We start from the raw sequence: 16,803 nt of genomic DNA on the forward strand, positions 1-16,803 counted from the left end.
CGATGAGTAGAACAAGATGCAATATATGTAATGTATTGCAATCTACTCTACTTATCGTGCGGTAAGACTTTATGCATGCTATTCTGCTTAACGCAGTTTTATACAACCCAATATTCTTATTTGGAAATTAGAAGAAACCGTGCCCACAATTCTTTACAATGCGGGCAACGCTGTTCAGTTCAATACTTGCACCTGTAACTGATAGAACCTGAGAAATGTATAATTTTTACAGTGGTATATATTCATTTACTTTTGTAGTCTGTTTAAAGGAGAAGTCCAAGGTAAAACAAAAATCAAAATCCACTTACCTGGGGCTTCCTCCAGCCCCTGGAAGCCGTTCTGTGCCCTTGCCGCAGCTCCACTCACTGCCGGTGTCCTCCGCTGAAGAAGCCGACCTCGCCAGGTCGGCTTCATGTTGCGCTCCAGTGTTCTCCCCAGGCTCTTTTAGCCGAGTGCTCCACCCGGCTAGTTTTGATGGGCACCCGGCTGCCATCGGCTCACCTCCTCCTATACTATAAGCAGGGTTGCGCACAGAAGCACCGGCCCTGCATTTCTCATATTGCCCCACCCGGCTACTATTTCATGCCACCCGGCTGGAAAAAAAATTCTGGGGAGAACACTGCGCTCCACGGCGCGGGTCACGTGGTCTAGCCGACGTCATCAGGTCTCTACTGCGCAGGTGCAGAATTACTGCGCCTGCCTGCGCAGCTTAAAGGAAATAAATATGGCAGAATCCTTATTCCTTTCCCTACGGTTGTCCTTTATTCACATCTTGCCTTTCTTATATTGTCTTTGGATGCATTTCTTTTCAATTCAAAATTTACAAGCAACTTGTCTGATTGTCACAAGAAAAATCTGACCAATGTATCACGTGTGTTGCATTTTTCCCCAATTATGAAAAAAGTGATTGAAAACAAATTGCTTGTGTCTCTACATTACGAAATCGGCAATCTACCACATACCATACAATCCTGCAAATGCACTCAAATAAAAAAAAAAAAAAAAGCTTTTTATTGTTCTGTAGAAACTATTGTTTTTATCGAATTGATGTAAAATTGATCATTTTAGTGTATCATGTGTGGCCACCTTTTAAGACTTAAATCTGAGCTTTAGTTAAGCTTACAAGATTTGTGTAAGTCGTAGTAAACATCCAAGCAACAATAAAAAAAAAATCAAATTTCCCTCAGTTAAATCTGTTCAGTAAAGATAGGTTACATTTTAAAAAGTATCCAGACTTAATACAATATAACGAGTCTTATTCATAACTAAGCTGCCCAATGCACTCTTACACAAAATGGGACAACATTTTAGATTGCTATATTGCTTCCACGGTCTGCTAAATGCTGCCCTTGAGGCTTCCTGCAGTTTATTGTTTAGCGAGTGCTGTTTATGTGTATATGCGAGTGCCAAGCCTTTACAAATTATTTAGGGCATAAAACTCACACGGCCCAACTTTTAACAGCATTGCATAAACATGTTGATGAACTTTCATTGTGGTTGTCTCACTGTGTATTTTAATGTTTTCTGGCCTGCAGAAGAAAGACTACCGTGAAAGCCTTATGCATTTACGCTGATTACAAGTCAGACGAGAGCTACACACCAAGCAAAATCTCAGTCAGAGTGGGCAACAACTTCCACAACCTTCAGGAAATTCGGGTAGGTTGATTTTGTAGGCTTTCATTTTGTCTAACGCAATCCAATTTGTTTCATGATTTAGCACCGTGAGTTATGGGTTGTTAAATCTGTAGACTTTTTCCCTTGCTGACATCATGTGGTTTGCATATTTTCCTGATTGTGCCAGTGTATGCTGGTTCTCTAGTTCAGTTTCGTTGCACTGTTAAAGTGAAATGAGCTTTTAAATCCTTTATGCTTTTCAGATACTGTGTCCTCAGATTAACAGTTTGCAGTTAATCTTTGGATGTACTGTATTTGTAGTTGGTTTCTTATGTTTTTTTATTTAACAAAAGTTTGTTGAGATGATAGTAATGGTACATTCGTGTAGGAAATAACCATACCAGTGAAAAGTAAAGGTACGACTCAAGAAAAACCTATTATTCCGAAAACAAAACAAGCAGTCAAGTTGACATTTACAAAAGGAGGGGGGGGGGGGTCACGGTGCAGATAAAATAAAACAGGAATAGCATCCATTGATGCTCAACATCTAGCCCGAGGGACCAGACGGAACAACCAAGTACTGAAGGGGAGAGGAGGAGGAGGAAGGGTCACCAGCTCCTATAGGCTAACCTCTCTTCCCAGATAACGTTAAATGAGTCAAAGCTTTCTTTGCTAATGTAAAAGTTCCGATCATTTAGCATAATTAAATCTAACCTATTTTTCATGAGACCTATGTCCCAAGTCCAGATCGGGAGCCTGGGGAAGGAAACTGTGAGGTATAAAAATGTCTAGTTTGACAATACTGGAATGCCTCACGACCAAACTGAAATTAATGGAAAAAAATGAACCAGGCAGCGGTAATCAGGCTCTGATCCCTCCACTAAGAAACCGAATGGCGGAAACCAGGCTTATTGCAGCTCACAGGATCGGTAAATGGAGTTTGATGCAGGAGCTCACTCAAAACCCGTATTCACATGCCACGCTTCCCTCCTTGTTAACCTCATGGTTGCCCTTCCATAACAACCAGTGTCAAAATTCTGTTTAATAAAGTAAATGCAAATACAGCTGTAATGGGTGATAAAGAGGTCTTGCCTGATGTGTTTTATTTGTCTGTACATTTTCTAATTGGCTTTCAGTATGTGATATTGATAGGAAGCATGGGGAAGACTGCACCCTTCGTTTGCTTTCCTCATTGAATGTGAAAGTGACTGTTTCTTCCCTGCTTTCAACTCACTGGTTTGATTTGTGAAACTGCATATGACTGGTGCACTGGGTAACGAGCACAAATACTTCTCACACAGGAGGTTCCGGGCTTCAAATGAAGGACTTTGTATCAGCAAAAATTACTTTTTTTGTTTTGATTACTGGATATTGGGGCACACATTACCACTAGTACTTCAAGCACATTCTTTTGGCATACGACTTTCTCTGAGCTTTAAAATCATCCTGCCAGTTTTGAGGTCTGCAGCTACATAAAATAACGGACTGAGCAATTTCCTGCATAGGAGGATTGCTACCAACTCCTCACTTTTTACTTTCTAAATAATCCCCTTGGTATAATATATTTCTACACGTGGTGGGAAGGAATGAAAAGTTTTCAGCAATGTGCTTATCATGGTCTTTAGGCCCCATTCACACTCTAGAATGTAAAATTGTGATTTTGATCGCGATTGTGAATGAGAATCGCAATGCAATTGCCGGGGCAGTGCTGCCTGCGACGCGTTTGCTGTCGGCGATAATTGCAAATGTGCAGCTGCAGTGAGAGTGATTTAATAGGATTGCTTGTGCAGCAGCGCACTGCACTGATGATACCATTTAGTAAATGGAAAAGGAAGCCAGTCATAAGAATTTACACAGAATTAATCCTTGGGCACACACTAGTCTAAACAAGCAGGTGTACAGCTGCTCTGATGTGTTGCTAAAAGATCCTCACACACATACAGTGCAACAGAATGCGTGGCTGGGCTGTAGTCTAGCAGCGTGTGCAGGGTGACATGTGTATGCATCTTAAGCTATAACCTTTATTCAGATCTAGTTATCTACCGTATATATCCTTTATACACAATGTTCTTCAGTAATACTGGTTAAAGGGTGACTAAACAAGTGACGCTTGGCAGTGAGCTAACCTTTTTGTCATAGCACAGATGATATACTGCACACAAAACAAGACACATTAAAGTTGGAGTATCCACTTTGGTCAGCTGGTTAGGCCTGGTTCACACATAAGTCTGTACATGTCCAGTCCTGTCCGTTTTACATTAGTTTTCTACAGCGTTGTGGAGTCGGAATCGGAGTCGAGGAGTCAGAGCAATTTTGGGTACCTGGAGTTAAAGTCGCTTTCATGAACTGAGGAGTTGGAGTTGGATAATTTTTGTACAAACTCCACAGTCCTGGTTTTCTATCAGTTTTACCTGACTGGACAGGTAATGTACACCTTTTATGTGTGAACAATGCCATAGAAACACAAACAAAACTGACAGGGCAGAACTGGATCGGAAATGTACAGATTTAGATTATGTGTGAACACATCCATAGAAACATACAAAACTGATGCTAACTCTCAAAAACAGGACAGGACTTGACACCTTTTTATGTGCGAACCAAGCCTTAAAGAGGAACTCCAGTCAAAATAATGTAATGTAAGTGCTTAAATTTGACAATAATTATGTATAAATGATTGTCAGTGTTTGTCCATTATAAAATCTTTCCTCTCCCTGATTTACATCTGACATTTATCACATGGCAACATTTTTACTGCTGGCAGGTGATGTAAGTGGATGGAGATGCTGCTTGCTTTTTTGGCAGTTGGACCCAGCTGTAAACAGCTGTTATTTCCCACAATGCAATGAGGTTCACAGACAGGAAACTGTCAGGACAATGCCTGACATCCCACTGTGGGAGGGGTTTCACCACAATATCAGCCATACAAAGACCCCTGATGATCCGTTTGTGAAAAGGAAAAGACATGGGAAAGGGGGTATCCACTACTGATTGGGATGAAGTTCAGTTCTTGTTCACGGTTTCTCTTTAAGGTGGCCACACACCATACATACAATTTTCTTCAATGAGGGAAAGAGATGAAGGTCGGCACTGCAGTTTTCCATGTTTATTTGTAAATATGAGCAACATACAATCAGTAAACAATGTGAGCCTTAGTGGTTCAAACAGGTTGAAATGCACATACTGGTCCTGGTGAGCAGGCAGTGGGTGGGTGGGCAATGGTAGCCTGACGGCTGTTTTGCACAAAATGCGAAAAATGTACGCATGCGTAGGTATTGTTGAGATACTTACCTGGGAGTTCTGCGCCTTATGGCGATTTGGCCCTTAACTTATTTGGTGTGTATACGTTTAGCTATTCACGTTTACCACTTTAGGTCCAGATATTCACAAGTTATGTTGTAGGCATAATGGTCCTGAGACAGGCATATCCATTATTGAACACTAGATGGAGTACCCCTCCATCTGTGCAGTTTTGTCTGCGCCCGCTTTGCATTATACAATAGTATTGCTATGTTAGCAGTTTGCACATGCGCTATGCATTTTGAATGGGTTGCAAATGCATTATGTGGATCATGTTTATGTACGTGTACATTTTTACGCGTTTGACACTTATGCAATTACTTGTGCAACACTACGCATACGTACATTTGTATGGTACGTAGTGGCTTTTTGCCGGATATGACATTTTTCAATCCGATTATAGTCATGGGGATTTGCCCGCCTGCTTTAAGCCTCCATAGATGCGCGCGCCTGGTGCAAAACGGCCGTCAAGCTATCACCCTGCACCCACCCACTGCCTGCTCACCAGGACCAGTATGTGCATTTCAATCTGTTTGAACCACTAACGCTCACAACCATTGTTTACTGCATGTATGTTGCATATCAATGTATATGTATATTTACAAATCAATACACAACCTCGAAATAGTCTGGGAGACGCAGACAGACATACAAACCCGGGGAGGAGAGACTGTGCCAACACTGTGAGCAGAAGACCCTCCAGGACGAAAATCACTTCCTGCTGCACTGCCCCAAATATACCGCTACCAGGGATACCTTCTTTAAGTAACTGATTTAACTATTTCCAGACTTTCACACATTAGAGGATGAGAGAAAACACTGCATCTTACTAGGAGAAGAGAAATCCACAGCGACATTCGAAGCATGCCACAGACTGAGAGAAGCATAAATGAACTGTAAACTTCCCCCCCAAAAAAATGTCCATGAACTGCTAAATACTGCACCCCCACCCTATCCCATGTCCCCCATTCCCCCTGCTTTGGCAATGCCTGTATTGAAGCTTGGTCATGCCAATAAAGCTATCTTTGATTTGATACAGAAGATTGCAGTGCCGACCTTCATCTCTTTCCTCCATCAGCTTATTGGTCAGAGCACACAACATTTCCACAAGTGAGCTCACCGCACCTGTAATGATGCAGTAGCCATCCTCCTGTTACCTTTATTAGCTGCAGTGCCACCAGCTTTCTTTCTTCAATATTTAAACATACTATTTTACACCAGTTTGATAAATACGATCAGTTGTACCAAAAATCGAAAGCTGCTTTTTTTTTTTTTTTTTCATTCATTCTAGAATTCTTACTGAATTTCCCATTTTTATTTGATAAAACCAGATAGAGTGTTGGATTTTTCTGATCAATTTATATGACACTTGAATTGTGTGTGTTTGTCAATTATTTGATGTTTAGACCCAAGCAAGAGTTTGCAATCCTTTTCTTCACAATTGGGGAAAAATTGAGCATACTTGTGTGGTACATTGGTCAGATTTTTTTTTTAAATGTTACAATCAGAAAAATTGATTGCAATTCTTGAATTGAATAGATATTCAGTTGTATTGTTTAACACTTAAACCTGGTTGATCTGAGCAGTTATGCCACATTTGCTTCCATTTTTCCTTTCTATGTTTGCACTTTGACTGACTTAACTTTGCATATTCTCTGCTTAGCTTGCTTGCGGACTTAAAGGACAACTGTAAAGAGGGATATGGAAGCTGCCATATTTATTTATTTTTTAAATAATACCAGATGCCTGGCAGCCCTGCTGGTCTATTTGGCTACAGTAGTGTCTAAATAACACCAGAAACAAGCATGCAGCTAATCTTGTCAGATTATTATTATTTATTATTATTATTTAGTATTTATATAGCGCAGACATTTTCCGCAGCGCTTTACAGAGTATATATAGTCTTGTCACTAACTGTCCCTCAGAGGAGCTAATCCCTGCCATAGTCCTATGTCTATATTGTGAAGTGTATATATTTGTAGTCTAGGGACAATTTAGGGGGGAAGCCAATTAATTTATCTGTATGTTTTTGGGATGTGGGAGGAAACCAGGGTGCCCAGAGGAAACCCATGCAGACACGGGAAGAACATACAAACTCTGTGCAGATAGTGCCCTGGCTGGGATGCGACCGGGGACCCATCGCTGCAAGGCAAGGGCGCTAACCAGTACGCCGCCGTGCTGCACAGATCTGACAAGATTGTCAGAAACCGCTTATCTGCTGCATGCTTGGTCAGGGTCTGTGGCTAAAAGTTTTAGAGGCAGAGGATCAGCAGGAGAGCCAGGCAACTGGTATTGTTTGAAGGGAAATAGTGTCCTTTAAGAGCTGGAGGTATCTGAATCAGAAGTAGTTTACTTCCAGTGACAGCAGCACTGCTAGGATAAAGAGCTCCTAGGATGTGGCTGTAGCAGGATTGTAGACTAATGCTCATGCGCAGACAGTCACCTTTGTGACTTTGCTAGCAGCTTAAATGATTTCACTATATTGAACACAGTTTTCAGGTAAAGATTCTGGTTAGAGTTTTCTGCTACTCATTGCATTTTTTACGTTTAAGATCTGTTTATTTTAAAGTTTCCTTGGACCTACCGCATACAGGAAAAGATTTTATTATGTAATCATAGGTCAGAACAGCCAGAGGATAATACATGCTTATTTTTCTCTCCAACATAATTGTTGACACACAAATAAAGGAGAAGACAAACAGTAAATGCGGTATGGCAGTTTGTGAAGTGTTCTATTCTTTCTTTGGCTCCGTCAGAGCTGTATTTTGCCGCACAACAAAGATCTTGTAATGTGCAGGGTTTACAAACTGTGCTATTACTTTCTGTTAAATAACACTTCTGTAGCTGTTATTCATGAACACAGTAAAGTGATCACAGATCTGCTTTTTTTTTAACATTTTGTGTCCCTGAATGTCTCACTTCATGGCCTTTCGCTTCCTGAAACTTAACATGGACAAAATGGATAAGCGCAAACAGAGGCGCCAAAAGAGTAAAACAGACTAAAATTCTTAAAAACTCATGTAGAGGAGGCAGTGGAGGACTTGCCTCCTCCGAGCAGACACACAGAACGGTTGTTTTGAACAGTCATAGAAATGTTATTTACGCACTCCCGGCTCATGTGCAACATGTAACCAGGAGTGTGTAAATAAAATTTCTATGACACTGTAAATAACATTTCTATGACTGTGTAAATAACATTTCTATGACGCTTGCCTTCCTCTCTTGCGTTCCACTGCTTGCCACTTGACTTCCTGCAATGTCGCCCTCTATACTTCAGAGGGTGGCATTGCAGGAACAGACGCGATAAGTAGAGGAAGTGGAGAGGAGGGAAGCCCCCGTCCTGGCTGCTTTCCTCTCCAGCATGGCGGCCCCCTCCCCACCCACAGGCTGTGACACCGAAACAGATCAGTTTCTGTGTCCAAAACTGCCTGTGTAGAGGTGGATCCATTTTCCTATTCCCCTGCACTACTCCTCCGTGTATCCGGATCCATGTGCGGTTCGGGAAAATGCTGCAAATCCGGACCGTTCGTTCAGATTTTTAAAACGAATCACCCTGAACGCAGACGGACCCTTTTTTTTTGGGTGAAGACAGCTGCTATTTTTATCATTGGTATCCGTGGCTCCGGTTTTGATCCGAGCTGAAAAAGGAACCACGGATACGTTTTCAGAGCAAGTGTGAACCGGCCCTTATACAGTATGAGTCCACCCTTGGTGGAGGGGTGTTACCCCTTGTTTTTCCAGATCTACAGAGAGAGACGTCTTAAAGGAGAACTATAGTGAGAGGTATATGGTGGCAGCCATATGTATTTCCTTTTAAGCAATACCAGTTGCCTGGCTGTTCTGCTGATCCTCTGCCTCTAATAGTATTAGCCGCAAACCCTGAACAAGCATGCAGCAGTTCAGGTGTTTATGACATTATTGGCAGATCTGACAAGATTAGCTGCATGCTTATTTCTGGTGTGATTCACACTACTGCAGGGAAATAGCTCAGCAGTTCTGCCAGGCAATGTGTATTGTTTAAAAGGAAATCAATATGGCAGCCTCCATATACCTCTAACTACAGTTCTCCATTAATCCTGAGTGGGGACAGGTCTAATCTCCCCACCTGCATTTACAGTGGTTACCTTTGTGGTGACCCTGGTTTGTGAGTATAATTTACTTACTCTACATATTCACCTAATGCCAGTACTTACTATACTATGTTTGGCTCTCAGTATCTTCTTTTTGTGTGGACAAAATTGAACTTGTGAATCTTTTGTCCTTTATGAAATCACAATTAACAGGAAGGGGGGGGGGGGGGGGGTTGGTTGATCACTGACATTGACGACTGTTTCATGGGTCAGTAATGACCCAAATGGAATGATTATTTGTGATCAATTCTACCACTTTATCCACTCTGTCTTGATTAGATTAAATCAAATCTAATTGTGAGTCGGTCAAACTGGCAGCATTACATTTCTTGATGCTGCGCAATGTTATGCACTCAACACTCCTCCACCACTTCTCTCTACAGCTGTTCAGAAGAGGGTTTTTTTTAACTACCTTACTTGTTGTTATGCAGGCAGTATATTTATGCCTGGCAGGACTTCACTTACTGTCCCAGGTGCATAGATATGCATCGGTAGCTTACAATGCGCGGCGTGTGGACGCGCATACCCGCGACCTCCCCCACAGCAGAGCAGTGATTGGTGAATGGGAACGTGTTCCCATCCACAGATCAGAGTTGTGGTAGTGAATAGTCATCCAGCATCAATGAGATGCCGATGGTCATTCACAAAATGAAAGTAAACACCCAAGTTTACACTACTTCCTCTGTACAGTTCAGTACATGGGATAGTGTGCGGACATCTAGAGGCCAAAAAATAAAAACACACACACACACACACACACACACACACACACACACACACACACACACACACACACACACACACACACACACACACACACACACGTACGTCATGAGGGGGTATATTACTGTTATTTTAGTAAATTAGGGTTTATAATTATTGACCGGCCACACAAAAAAAAACAACTGAAAAAATACCCTTTTATTTTCAAATTATATATAGTCACCATACATTGTACTAGGAACATAAGTTGAATGTTGTGATAGCCGGGACTAGTGGGCAAATAAAATGTGTGCATTTTATCTCTAGTAGCGTTGCTTATTTTAAAACTATAGTTGATGGATTTGGAGAAATAGTGTATTTTTTCATTTTTTTTCATTGATTTTTCCCTATAAAATGCATAAAAAATAAAGAAATTACTGAAAACAGTGTTAATCACAAAAAAAGCCTAATTTGTGGCTAAATAAAAACAAGGTATAGATAATTTCTTTGTGATAAGTAGTAATAAAGTTATTGGCAAATGAATGGGAGGAGTGCTGTAAAGTGAAAATTGCTTTGGTCCATAAGGGAAAAAACTCTGTGGTGAACTAGTTAAACATGCTGATCACCTTTCCATTAAAAAACTTCCCAAAATCTGACAACAATTTATCAGTTGGGCATATTGGAGTCATATTTCTGGCAGATTTGGTCAAAGTGATCTGTTATGATCTGCCTTTACCATATTTATTAAATGCTGAGTTGCATATAGTGATCTTCACTACTAACTGCTATTTGCAGTGTTCTCCCCAGGCTCTTTGGCCGAGTGCTCCACCTGACTAATTTTGGTGAACACCCGGCTATCATCAGCTCGCCTCCTCATCCTCTTCCTATGCTGTAAGCAGAATTGCACAAAAAAGCACTGCCCCTGAATTCTCCCATTGTGCCACACCTGGCCACTTTTTCATTCTCCCCAGGATTTTTTTCCAGCCGGGTGGAACACTGTATTTGTAATTCTGGCATTCACTTGCATCACACTTATTATCTATAACTTCTTAAGCCTTGTACACACGCCTGACTTAAGGCGACTCTCAATCAGGCATGTGTACGGCACCCACCGCTGAGGAGCCCTGATGAGTCAGTCTGCTGACGAAACACATAGGGCGGAGCTACGCTAGACGCAACCAGACGGTTGACGGGAGACAGAGGTGCAGGGAGTTTGAGGCGGATCCTGTAAGAACGGTCACCCGGGGATCAGATGCTCTGTTATACTATACGCTGACCCAAATCCTGCTCTTGTGAGTGCAATGTTTTAACTTAAAACGGTTTTACGCTATGGAGGCTTTTTTTTTTTAGTTTTTTTTTAGTGATATAAGATTAAGCCTGCAGAGAGCTCATCCAGACAATACACCCCCTATAAGCCATCTTCTCATCTCCTGATACTTTAGGAGGACAGCTGGGTGAGTGTGGGCATTGAGGGGGAGTGTCCTGCTCACACCGGGTGTGCTGTAACTTTTCATGGTGACAGAGGCAAAAGCACAGGGAAGGTTGTGATTTCTTTTAACAAACATACGAAGTTACGCTATTTTTGTCATTTTCTATTTTTTGCATATGCTGTGTTGGCCACTTAGAGTGCTAACTGGGGCATTGGGCCCTGATCGCTGCTCTATTTGTACTCAAATAGACAGTGGGCTGACAATAGAAACATAGACCAAGTTGAGTGCCAACATTGATATTTTGTGTGTGTGTGTGTGTGTGTGTGTGTGTGTGTGTGTGTGTGTGTGTGTGTGTGTGTGTATTGATATTTTGTGTGTGTGTGTATGTGTATATATGTGTGTGTGTGTGTGTGTGTGTGTGTGTGTGTGTGTGTGTACGGGGGATGGGCTTTATACAGTGGGCTGTATAGTATAGCAGCCAGAGATCGCGTTGGTCCCTCTTAATGCTGGCCACTGTCCAACCACTGGTAGGAGGCGTGTGAGGCTTCGGTCTGCTGCTCCAGCATCAGATCTAGTATGGATAGCTCTGTCAGTGTCTTGTGCACATGGCTGCTTGTAATTGAGATGCACGTGTTCTCTGGCTGCTATAATATACAGCTCACTGTATCAGTTGGGACTACAGGCCACCTATAGCTGTAATCCATGAGCGCTGACCTTTTGACTCTCCCCCATACTTTCCCCGGGATATCAGGGCTTGTCCTGGCTCCTCTGGAATAACGTCTGCTCTGACCGAGCCTGTGCACCAAAGTCTTTGGACGGTGGAAGCAAGAGGGGCAGGAGCGTGCCCTCGGGAGTGGAAGGGGCAGGAGCGTGCATTTGCACAGTACCCCGTGAAGAAGGCAGGAGTGGGCAGCTGAAGGGTTCTCAATCCAGCTCACATTTGTGAAGGTGGCTGGAGCGGGCAGAGCGAGATTGCAGTAGAGCATGGCTATGCTCACCGCTCTGCTCTTTTGCAGTCAGGGGAATAAGTGCAGGAGTGGCAGAGCACAAGAGTGGCCTCACGGACCAAATATAATGTAAATTGTAAAGCAAGCTTGCGGGCCAAATTTTATGGCACTGTGGGCCAGATTTAGCCCACAGGCCATAGTTTGACACATACGGTTATTTAGATTAAGGTCAACAGATGCTTAACAGGTTTAACTTGTTTGTTTTTCAACCTAGGTTACCATGTAATGGTTTTATGTACTGAAATCATTATCTATCGTGTATTTTTCTCCTTCCTGTCCTGATTTGCTCCCACTTCAATATCTCCTTTAGTAGATCCTAACCTGGATCATAATGTTCCTCTGTATGCTTTGCAGGTAGGTGTTAAGTGCAAATATCAAGTGAAATAGTATTTTTATTGGTCTGCGATGACCTCCAAGTATAAAAATGTTAGTATGTCTCCAGCTATCCAAACATTGTCTTACTTGCCTTCACCCCCTTCTGTGCAAAAACAAAATTAACCTCTTTTATGCTAATGTATCAGCCGTGCGTAGAGGGTGGGATTTCTCCTTAATATGCAATGCTAAATCAAACACAAACCTTCAATGGCTGTAACCACAAAGTATGGATGAGAAGCGTTTCCATTTTCTACTAAAAAGAGCTTGTTGCGATGCTGGTAGCATTTCAGTTTACTTACGTCTCGCAGCGCTCAACAGAAATAGATTTTCAGTGATATTTCTAGCCCACAGGGGATTTTACTTTATATGCATTTTCCTTTTAAGATGTAGACTCTTCCTGAGTAGGCTGAATATAAAAATAAATGTTAAAATGGAAGCTGGGTACACACAGCTGCGTGCCTGTCCGTGTGAGTGATGTCTGGCAGAAAACTGTTTGTAGCTAGAGTGTCTGCATGTATGTTTAGGTCCGCTGAAGATAACATTTTACTGTGCTGTGTTTCCCAGCAGGGTGCAGATCTTTTCACAATTATAGTATTCACAATTATAGTATAAGGCACAGCCCCATAAAATAATAGACCTAATGGCATGCTTTTCAAAGTAGCTCCAAGCTGTCTGACACACCTCTGATTGGCTCAGGATGGGGTGAATTTAGGTCATCTTTTTGTCATCAGCCCACGGTTTAACAATCCTAGTCTTAGAAAACCTAGGTTCTAGCACTTTCTAAGCCACAAGTCTCAGAAAGCGACTTGACTTGTACTGTGAAGTCAGGACAGTGCATGCATAGAAGGACGTGTATTTTGCATACTGCTCTCTCACATTGGATTTTTTGATTTTGTGATAGATTGCATAAAACGTAATGGCCATTTAAATTGTATGGGCAGTCTCCAAGATTTCCCTTCCTCAGCTAACATTTCACCCCACGCAAGATAAACAGAGTAGATCTAAGAAATGAAAAGATATCTGACATGTTCTCAGCAAAGCAGGCATGGTCTTGGTGGGAGAATTCTCCTCCCTCTCTCACCCTCTCCTCTCTACCTTCCACCTGACTTCTGCTCACACAACTTAAAGGGTACCTGAGGTTATATGTGACATGAGGTAAACCGATGTATGTACAGTGCAGTGTCTGTCCCCTTCTTCTGCATTCATCTATCTCCTTTTCATCTTCCCCTCTTTCTGTCACCTTCTCTTCTGCTTTAAAGTGAATTGAGTACCATTTTCGGCACTCAGGGCATATATTTTTTTTTTTTACATTGAAATGTTTGTTACAGGCTTTTATTGCCCTATTTCCGTGGCCTGCCAGTCCCCAGAAAGAGGAAAGGACAAGCAGATATGGATTGCAGTAATTAACAGTAGCAATAAGCAAATAAAAGGACAATATACTTCAAAATGTTCGGATAGTCACACTTGACTACATTCACACCTCATGGATAGATAAGGGTAGAGGGAAAAGGAGGGGGGAGGGGGTAATGACAGCTTCTACAGCTATTAGAAACCAGGACAAACTGCAGAAAAAGAAAGCTGCTTGGATCCCTTTCATCTGCCATTTTCTTGTCGCTATTGCCTCCTCAGGAGAGAGGGAGGATTTTGGTTGGTTGGTTTCAGGCAGTAGCACAGTGCTCCATGCAGAAGCAGCGACCCAAGTGGCAGAGGAGGAACCCAAGCGGTGTGCTGGGACGGATGCACAACGGTGCCAGAGGGATTGGCTGCAGCGGACCCAGCATATCCATACAGGATACCCTGGAAACGCACCATTGGGAACCCAACCTTAGAATCTTGAATTGTATCCTTTGTGTGATAGCAGCCACTGAAGAGATTGACAGAAAGGGACAGCATTAAACAAACAAATGAGGAGGAGACTGAGTCATCAGCAGAGTTCATGATCATCTTTTATAGGGTGTGGTAGGTGTGTCAATGTTGAACTTGAACAAGAGTGCCAGATCAAATATTACACCAGGGCTGTGGAGAAGGGGTTGTTGATGTTAATAGTTATGTGAGATTACAGTGTTGAATCTTATAGTGGAAAAGTGACAATTTCTGTTTTATCCATATTGAGTTTTAGAAAGGCGAGAGGCTACAAAGGCAAAGGTGGTGTTAAGACAATCGTGGACGCATGCTGTTAATGTGGCTTTTTCAGGAGCAGAGAGATCATTTTGGATGTCATCAGCATAAAGCAAAATATAAATTTGCTTCCTTTAAAATAGAAGCCATTTGCGATTTATTCAGGTTGGAGTGAGTATATGAGGTGTCCCACAATGCATCACTGCTGAATAAGCAAATCGTTCCTTTGTTGTCTTTGTCAGCTTGTTAATTGTACAGAGCCACAGCAATCCAACATGCATACAGACTTTTTCGGATTGGTTGATCCTCATCAGTGCATGGCATGAATTAATATGGTTCTATGGGGTAGGACTTGAAGCACCCAGAGTTACAGATTGCCTAGCAAGCTCATGGTGAACCCGAGCCCATACATGTGGATAGAGGAAAGAAGGGGGCCACAGAATTCCACACACCAGGGAGTCAAACCAGCCAACACCCTGATCCAGATGTAAAAAACATCCAAACAGAAACGACCGGGTCTCCACCTGAATTTTGGCCTAATTAGACCGGTTTATTCAATGAACTCCACAGTACAGAAGCACATTTCAATCTGTCTGATCTTGCTCAAGAGGACAGACTAAAATTATTTTCTTCTGTACTGTCTTCATTTAATAAATCTGCCTAATTAGGCCAAAATCAAGGTGGAGACCCAATTGTTTTGTTCTATCTGCGAGGAAAACCAGTGTAGAACAGGACGGCGTAAAGAAGAAAGGACCTAGAAAAGCAGACGTCGGTTTGTCAAAATCTGAAGTAAGATCAAAAGTAACAAGTATAGAGTAAACTTTAAATTTAACAGTCAATAAGTTTTTGGTCATTTCGATTTGGTAGAAGTTGCATTGGAGGTGATCAAACAGGGAATTTACAGTGAGGTGGCACACTGTCAAAGGAGAACATTTGGCTTGAATGCACCTAGATGCGAAAACCCCTGTGGAGAGGGGAGGCCCTGTAAAAATAGTTTAGGGCAGGTGTGAAGAAAGACAAAAAGTAGGATTGAGAGGGAATGAGCTCAAAGGGACAGGTAGTGGGCTGGGATCTTTTAAAATTTGACTATCTATACCAGGGGTGTCAAACTGAAATACAAATTGGGCCGAAATTGTACACTGGGACCAAGTTGCGGGCCAACCTCAATGTCCACTGGCCACTTATCAAGTTCCCAAGTGTCTAATGGCCCCCCTCCAACCCCTACACAGTTTCTTGGTGGCTAGTGGTCCTCCCTCCTCTATACAGTTCATTGGTGTCTAGTGGTCCTCCCTCCCCTATACAGTTCCCTGGTGTCTAGAGGCCCCCATCCTTCCCTATACAATTCATAGGTGTCTAGAGGCCCCCACCTCCCCCATATGGCTTCCCTAGTGTTCTAGGGCATCACCTCCGATATAGTTTCCCTGATGGGCTAGAGTGGGCCAAACATAATGCAAAATGGGAAATCCACTTGAGGGCCAAAGTGAATGGCTCTGAAGGCCAGATTTGGCCCATGGGCCAGAGTTTGACATTCTATACATATTTTTAATTTTCAGATCTGTCCAGTAGAAATATCGAAATGCTAAGATTAGTCAATAGTTGCTTTGACATTTAAAGGAAAACTGAAACGAGAGGGATGTGGCTATCCTGGTCCTCTAATACACCATAGACCCTGAACAAGCATATGCAGATCAGGTGTTTCTGACATGGTCAGATCTGACAAGATTAACTGCATGCATTTTTCTGGTGTTATTCAGACGCTACTGCAGGCAAATAGATCAGCAGGGCTGCCGTGCAACTGGTATTGTTTAAAATGAAATAAATATGGCAGTCTCCCTATCCCTCTTGTAATAGTTGTGTAAGTAGAAAAGTGCTTAGTGAGTGCCTTTGTCCCTTCTACTGTAGGCTGTAGACATTAGGAAATATGCAGCAATGCATTTTGCAGGGATTCCTTATTACTAATTTTCCTAGGACAGAGCACAGCAGCAATATAGGACTGCCAGTCATAAATTGAATGTGCAGAAATGCGACTGTCTAGGGCAGTCCTATTTTGGTTTTAGTTAAACAGTACAAATAATTAAGTGAACACAGGTTCACTTGAATATTACACATTTCATTTCAAAACTAAAT

General features: G+C 42.2%; 1 protein-coding gene across 9 annotated transcripts in view; it reads left to right on the forward strand.

Annotated features, from left to right (window-relative positions):
- ANAPC10 (anaphase promoting complex subunit 10) overlaps window positions 1-16,803 on the forward strand; it is an 85,104-nt gene that overhangs the window by 23,537 nt on the left and 44,764 nt on the right. For all 9 annotated transcript variants that reach the window (XM_068279378.1, XM_068279391.1, XM_068279366.1 and 6 more), the window contains exon 5: window positions 1,536-1,656. In XM_068279378.1, coding sequence (XP_068135479.1) covers window positions 1,536-1,656 — 121 coding nt within the window. The remainder of the gene's footprint in view (window positions 1-1,535; window positions 1,657-16,803) is intronic.

The sequence above is a fragment of the Hyperolius riggenbachi genome, chromosome 1 (genome assembly GCF_040937935.1).
Source record: "Hyperolius riggenbachi isolate aHypRig1 chromosome 1, aHypRig1.pri, whole genome shotgun sequence".
NCBI classification, from domain to species: domain Eukaryota; kingdom Metazoa; phylum Chordata; class Amphibia; order Anura; family Hyperoliidae; genus Hyperolius; species Hyperolius riggenbachi.